This window comes from Cupressus sempervirens, chromosome 9, assembly GCF_028749045.1.
Source record: "Cupressus sempervirens isolate cs-2001-9-10 chromosome 9, ASM2874904v1, whole genome shotgun sequence".
Classification (NCBI taxonomy): domain Eukaryota; kingdom Viridiplantae; phylum Streptophyta; class Pinopsida; order Cupressales; family Cupressaceae; genus Cupressus; species Cupressus sempervirens.
This window is the reverse complement of record NC_143126.1, coordinates 314,709,129-314,716,543: the sequence shown is the minus strand read 5'-3', so window position 1 is coordinate 314,716,543 and position 7,415 is coordinate 314,709,129. Positions and strand designations below refer to the sequence as shown.

At 35.5% G+C, this 7,415-nt stretch overlaps 1 protein-coding gene across 1 annotated transcript; it reads right to left on the bottom strand.

Annotated features, from left to right (window-relative positions):
* Window positions 1–1,869: 1,869 nt before the first annotated feature.
* On the bottom strand, window positions 1,870–6,294 carry SBPASE (sedoheptulose-bisphosphatase). Its single transcript, XM_089799952.1, has 8 exons — window positions 6,140–6,294; window positions 5,717–5,866; window positions 5,431–5,616; window positions 3,560–3,641; window positions 3,255–3,476; window positions 3,033–3,133; window positions 2,845–2,916; window positions 1,870–2,392 (listed from the first exon to the last, which is right to left on the bottom strand). The coding sequence occupies exons 1-8, from the start codon at window positions 6,257–6,259 to the stop codon at window positions 2,108–2,110; spliced, it is 1,218 nt and encodes a 405-aa protein (XP_089656078.1). The 5' UTR covers window positions 6,260–6,294; the 3' UTR covers window positions 1,870–2,107.
* Between the last annotated feature and the right edge of the window lie 1,121 nt (window positions 6,295–7,415).

Here is a 7,415-nt window from a genome sequence, read left to right as displayed (position 1 = left end):
AGGACTTAATGGCAGGTTGTTGCGAAGTAATTACAATTGGAGGACATCCCAGTTATGCCTGAGCTACAAAGGAAAAATTTTATGAATTTTGTAGGGGTCGATCTTTTCTCTGTTTTTCCTGTTACTACTCTACAGATTCTTAGTGTAAATTCCCCCGTGCCTTTGGACTACATGATTTTCTATCTTATCTCTTTCAGCCATTGGTATGAAAGTGCAAAAACTCTTTGCCTCTTATTGGTGTTTTGTAGAGATCTATGATCTGCATGACTGTATCTCCTTGGCCTATGAATGATAATATAAGTGAATCTCTCTTTCCTTGTGTCATTCATCTTGGTCTTTTGATCTGCATGTGATTATTAGATTAAAGAAAGTCTGAATTTGTATATCCATAGTTTCATTCTAGTTCAATAGTGCATATATGGGTAGAGTTTGGTCCGAACACTCTATTTTGGTGCATCACCTCTTTAGATTAGATTAGGTAGACTTGCTTTCATGCTCTCCTCCTCCCTTTTCCTCTCCAAAAATAGTTAGGTGCGCCCTGATAGTAAGAGGAAGCCGGTCTTCTTTGAAGACTCAACCTCACAGTTCAAGTCCCACAACTTGGAGGTTGTTTCCATGTTTCACTAGGTTGTCCTCATGCATAGGCTTTGGACAAGGGTGCAAACCTAAGTGACAACAGGTATCATCCCCACCCCAGTTTTACTTTCTATTTGGAAGGTTTTTGGGTCACTAAACATTGTGTTCAAAATGTTATATGCTTTCAATTTCTCATGCATGCAGTAGATTAGATCTATTAATGGTAATTGGATTATGCTATTAATTTTTGAAATTGTTAAAGTTTTGAGGTTACCGATTCACCCCTCCCCTCTCAGTAACCTAGCTACTCTTGAATATTTCCAACATCATCCTCACCGAGGTTTTTCCCATGACAAGGTTTTCCTTGAGAAGAAAAATCTTGTATCTTATGGTGTTGATTTACATCTTGTTCATCTTGTTTTGCACTTTTATAACTTCCATTAATGAATTGATTGAACAGTTTAAATTTTATAAATATACCACACATACATCCATTGGTTAAAAATTAAAAGAGCCTCCCTAGATTAGCAAGTTAATGAATAAAATACTAGTTGTCATATTATGTCTGTGCAATGATTTTTTTAAACCAAACTATTATACATAGTCTAGTTTGGTATGTGTTTATTATCATTTGCCCAAAATCGAATTGCAAGAGACGAAAGTAATGGTCTAATATCTAGGCAATCTTGTTAGAGGCAACTCCATCCTCTCATAGGTGATCATGTTGAGACCATATGACAATGTTTAAGGCTTTCGCTTTTGTTGTCATGCCTTGTTCATTGATGTTGTATTTGACAAGTGTTTTATTGTGTCATAACATATCTTGTATGCACCTATGTATTGAGGTATGTTTGTGTCTGAATGATAATGGGAAAATTTTGTTCATCCAATATTTGATTGTTAATATCTTGAACAAAAGATTAAAGTATTAACACACATATTAATGATTGATATAAGATAATGTATTTTCTTGTAACAAATCTATACCTCTTTAAAATATTTTCAACTATGTTCAATCCCTTATGAACAATAAGACAATCAATTATTCATTAGACAAGCAAAAGAACGCAACTTCATTATACATAAAAAAATCCAAATTAAAAAAATTAATCTCCTACCACAATTTCTCCTAGAGCCATGAACTCGTCCCCTAACACCACGGGATCTAATATAAAGTTATAAGGCATTTACTAGCTTGGTTCGAGAATTTCCTTCATTATTATAAGCCAAATACTCTTAACTGTCGCACTTACCCTTAAAATAGAAGACACATTTATCTTAATGAAATCACCCTAACCTTCGAGAAAGATATATTCAATTGCCGACTGAGAGCGAGTAGAACTGTGTCATTTACAAATTGCATGTAAACTGAAATGCCAGTTGCGAATTGCATGCAGGCTGACTTTCCAGGACGTATATATGTGAAAACCAAGAGAGAATGATTGAATACTTAATAAAACACTTCCTGGAGAAGCAGGTTGCTAAGAAAACAAACTTGATTTTCTTTGCTTATGATAAGGAGAGAATTTAGTTAGGCCTTGGCTCCTACAGGGGCACCCTTGAGGCTGAGCCTTGAGCTTCCATACAAAGTCTCTTCAAACCTAATAATTTCATTCTTAGACCCATATGCAACCTGTGTTCTATCATCTACACTGTTAATCACCTTGTCTAATACTGACTGTTTCCCATCACTGCTGTGCCCTCCAGCTTTCTCTATTAACAATCCCAGAGGAGCCACCTCAAACAGCAATCTTAGCTTTGCTTTAGCAGTTGGAGATGTCACGTTTGTGAATATGCCCTTTTCCTTCACAATTATCTGCAATTGTTCAACCTTGTATGTGTCAGCAAATTATCAGTTGATAAGTTTCTGTTCTGAGATCGATTGTGTGATAGTTTTTAGTACCAATGTTTCAAATCATACTACGTGATGATGGATTATCAGTTGATAAGTTTCTGTTTTGAGATCGATTGTGTGATAGTTTTTAGTACCAATGTTTCGGATCATACTACATGATCCATCATCACGATGCAAAAGATTGCATTGATGATGGATCATACTACATGATCACTCTTTTGCATCCTGATGATGGATCATGTAGAATGATCTGACACGTTAATGCTAAAAACTATCACACAGTCGATCTTAGTAGAGAAAATGATCAACTAATATGAATTATGAAGATCCGAAGTACTTAATTAAAGGTTTTTTTTGGTTTGTTTGTTTGTTAATTGGAGATGCCACAATCTGAAATAAAGCAATGAACAGACCTGGTTAACATCTGGCACCATGCCTCCAGTGTATCGAAGGGTGTATTTCTCGCTTACATAGTAGTTGATGAGCTAAAGAATAGGCAAGGACCAAAAGTCAGCTTCTTCTATATATATATTTAGTGCTTTGAATGAATCATAAAATTAAATTGAGTAGAATGATTCAAGAGATCAAATCGACAAGAAACCTTTTCATAATCAGGATTGTCAAAAGTTGCTCTGAGATTTCCAGGAGAGAAAAGTTTTCCTTCTGAGATTTCTGTAGTGTCCTTAACATGTTGCCACTTACCTGCAAAAGAGCCATCATATGCCTTTAATGGAGTAAATAAATTTGGATGGCTTCTAAATTGCATAAGATATGAAAGGCACGGGGATGTGATGAAAATGAAAAGCATGAATTTGTTACCAACCATCATCCATTAATAGGAATTCATGGGTGCCTGGAGCATCTTTGAGGGCAAGCACATATGTTGTTCGAGGGCCATAAATGCCCATGGCAGAAGCAACCTGATCTCTACCAGTAACTCCTGTCAATTTGTCTCCGGGCCATACTCCAAATATGGTGCCAACGGTGAAGTTGGTATCAACTATGCTTGACCCGTCAAGTGGATCAAATGCCACACTAAACCCACCTGCCAAAAATATTATAACCTGGTTTTAGTTGAGCTCGTGGAAGAAACATGCCTAAACCTAAGTTGCTCAATAAGATACAAACCTTCCACAGGTCCACCCATGTCCTCAGGCACTGGGTTCTCCTCAGAGCATGCATATTTGCAAAAATGGGAGTATCTTAAGGACTGATATCATGAATTCATCAGAAAGAATTGCACGTCATTAGTAAGATGCCAAATGTGTTTACTTCTGAACAGAAGATATCTAGCTTCTGTTTTCTCTTAAGGATTCACAAATGTATTTGAAAAGGGGATTATCTCTTAGCTAGTTATTCATCTGATCTTTTGGACTGATGCATGTGTACTGACAACCATCATAATCAATCTCCAAGAAAACAAGAAGCTAAGATTGATTTCAACTGTCTACTACAGGAAAAACTTAAAAAAATCGAGTATAGTCCACTAGTGTGTCCCAAAACAGAGTACAGTACAAATATATTTCTTGGATCAGAATTGACACACAGTCAAAACTAATATCATTTAGGGAGGCTCTTGATTCGCAAGTTTCATCTCGAGGGTTTGAGTACTTGTGATTTTTTAAACATTCTTGCTGGAGTGAGGAAATCCGCCTAAACATTTCAAAAGGAAACACATAATCCAAAAAGTGAAAAGAGTTGGTGTCAATGGAAGGAAGAAGAATATAACTATTTGGATACATTGCTCAGGCATACATCTAGTTACAGAGAAATCTGAATAAACATATGAAAAGAAAAACATGGAATCCCAATGATGAAGAAAGTGGTTGCTGAAATAGTTAAAAAGAAAACGAATCTCAGACATATGGTAGCCATGCATCCAAATTTTGCCTAGGATTTCAAAAATGAAGAAACTATTGCTTAAATAGTAGGAAGAGAAAACAAAACTACTTGCATACATTGCTCAGATCCGTGGATTACAAATAGAATGAGAACCCTGCATTGAAGCCATGAGGTTAGAGAAATCGTCCTCGACATTTTAAAAACAAAAGGCTAAATCCCAAGATGAAAAGAAGGTGATTACTTAATTCGTAGAAAGACGAATGAAAACTACTTGGATATCTGGGCTCAGGCATGCATCTACTTTGAATTACAGAGAAAATGATGCGCTGGCAGCTCTGCCTTGAGGCCATGGGGTTAAATAAATCTGTATATTGCAAAAAGTAGACCATAGAATCCCAAAAATGCAAGAAGTGATTAGTAGAGTGATAATAGAAGTAAAATACATGGATTGCACAAAAGAAGTTATAAGGTTTGATAAGAATAATAAAGATAAAAATATCTGATGTCTACCAAGAGATTTGATTTAATTAAGGCAGGAAATAGAAGTCTAATAAATCTACATGATAAAAGTAGTGCATACACAATTGAATTTCTAAAACAGAAAAAATATAAAGCAAAGCAACAATACTATATTTTCATCAAAGAAAACCCTGTCTACTAAAGAAAATTCAGTACACTAAATCTTTCAGCACTACAAAAACTTCACCATTGTCAAAATACAATTATCAAACTCTATTGCTTCACCCTTGAATATATCCAAATATCCAAGCACTTTAAAAACAGTTTTATATGTTACATGTGATGATGCAAAGATCAACGAAAGCATTTTAAAACATAGGTAAAAATTGGACAAACTCAAAATGACACAAATTTTCCTACACATATTTTTCCATATCAGATAATTACTTTGGATCAGCTTGCAAGGACGATCCCATCCTAACTTGAAACATGATAAACATAAAACACTAAAATGAAACAAATATCAACAGAATTTATCTCAAAAAAGTAGGTCATATTTGGCAACCTTGGGTGTATATGCATTCAAACAAAGCGAAACAAGCATATTGTTCTGTCATAAATAGAAATCAGCATGTTTTCTTGGCAATATTTTAATCATAGAGATCTTGCAAGAGAAAAACAAATGAAATGAATCTGACCTCGAAAAGGAGCTTATTGGCAATAAGATCAACAGCAAGCTGCTCATCACCAAAGGTGTTAATGCAAGCTGTAGCACCACAAGAAGCAGTCCTGACTTTGAAAGCTATGGTTCTCATTGCTTCTCCCATGCACACCATCAGCCTTATCAGATTCTTATCAGGCGTTGATTTGTTCAGAAACTCCTCCTGATTCATTCATTAATTCCAACCACTCCATTCATTCAGCCCCACCACACAATTCCCTTCAATTTTATCAACGACAACAACATTAAACTAATTTACTTACCAGGGTGTCCCCAAGTTCACACTTAATAACATTACTACTGCTACCACTTCCGAAAGGAGCTGATTTTCTAAGAGAGGCTCTTCTTCCTGTACTGAATTTGGGCCAAGTCCTCAATGACTGCCCATAGATAGAGTTAGCCTTCGCACACACCTACAAGTTACAACCATAGCCCATATTTACTCTCAATTTTTCAAGGACTGAATTTGTCAATTGGCGAGAAGACACTGTCATTCTTAAACATCACATACTAAGAAAAAAATTGCTTGAAAAATGTAAGTCAATTTCAACTATCTAACGCTTTTAACCTAAGAATCAAACCTTAACATGTGATGTTTAACCCATCCACGAAGATTCAAATGCACTTGAATAGATTTGTGAAATGAAGAGAAGGGAGGGAGAAGAGAAGAGAGGAGAGGAGCATACCTGAAGAGAAGTGGAGGGAATGGTCCTAGCAGTAGCAGTAGGAGGAGGCAGAGTAGGCCTAGACAAGGGTCTCCCACTGCTGCCACGTTGATATGCCGCCATACTTGCACTTGCCTCCATTGTTGATGCTTTCTTCTCTTCTCTTCTCTTCTCTTCTCCTCTGTTTTCAGCTGGGTGTGTGGTTATGCAGCAAGAGAAGTGAGCAGCACATTGCCTCTACCACTCCCACGTGGCAATGCTTGATTGGGTATTGTAGCCACCGTGGAAGGATAACCCTTTGCTTTCTATGGCTCCGATATGTGTGGCCTGCAAATAATTGTTGTTTGTTCATCGTTGGGTTGTCCTAAGTTCATCAATAATGGCTTTCCCAAGGTTGATTAATGGGTGTATTACTATTTATAGCTGGCTTTAATTTTTGTGGGCTTATCGCGGAATATGTGGACAGAACAAAGCGTTTAAAAGGAATAAATCAAGATGGATGGACTACTTTATGAACCGGCAATCCAAGAAAGAAGCTCTATGTTTGTCACATAAATCTAGAAAAGTGGGTATATTTAGGAGAGGATTTCCTAGTAGCATATTTTAATTTTGAATTTATTTTAATTTTTAAAAATATCGTCTGACATTTTATTTGGCAAGTCAGATTTATTATAATGTTTCAAGGTCATTTTATAAAAATATGATGTCACATTGAGGAGAGCTTTCTGAAGGTGTTAAAAAAGGCTTACAAAAGGTGAGACTTATGTGAATTTAGTTATGTTTTATTGGTGTGTTGATGTGGTATCATTTGTTTTATTACAGATAACAAGTATATTTCATTCAATTATGGGTAGTCATCATTAACACTAACACTTCAAATTCACATCTGTTTACAACATTATTAAAAATATTGAGCATTGAACCAACAGGTGTTATAATGAAAACTGGAACATGCACAACTAATAGATCTTCTCCTCTATATGATTAGTATTTTGTTTCTTTCAATGTTCAACCTAGCTTTGAAATATGACGCTATTTTGTGTACTTCAAATCTTTTATGTTATGAACTTAGACTTTCTATTTTGATTAGTAAGTTGGTGTATTTTTTTGGGTATTACTAAAAAATGAGAATATATGAGATGGATTAATGATATGAAAGGAATATATGGTAGGTGTTATAACTATATAGCTAAGTTTATTTTGTTATAAAGCATGTTGAGGTAGTGGCTATCTAATAAACTAAAACATAAAATATATAAGGAAGGTTTGAAAACAAAAATGCCCCCCTTAGTAAGAA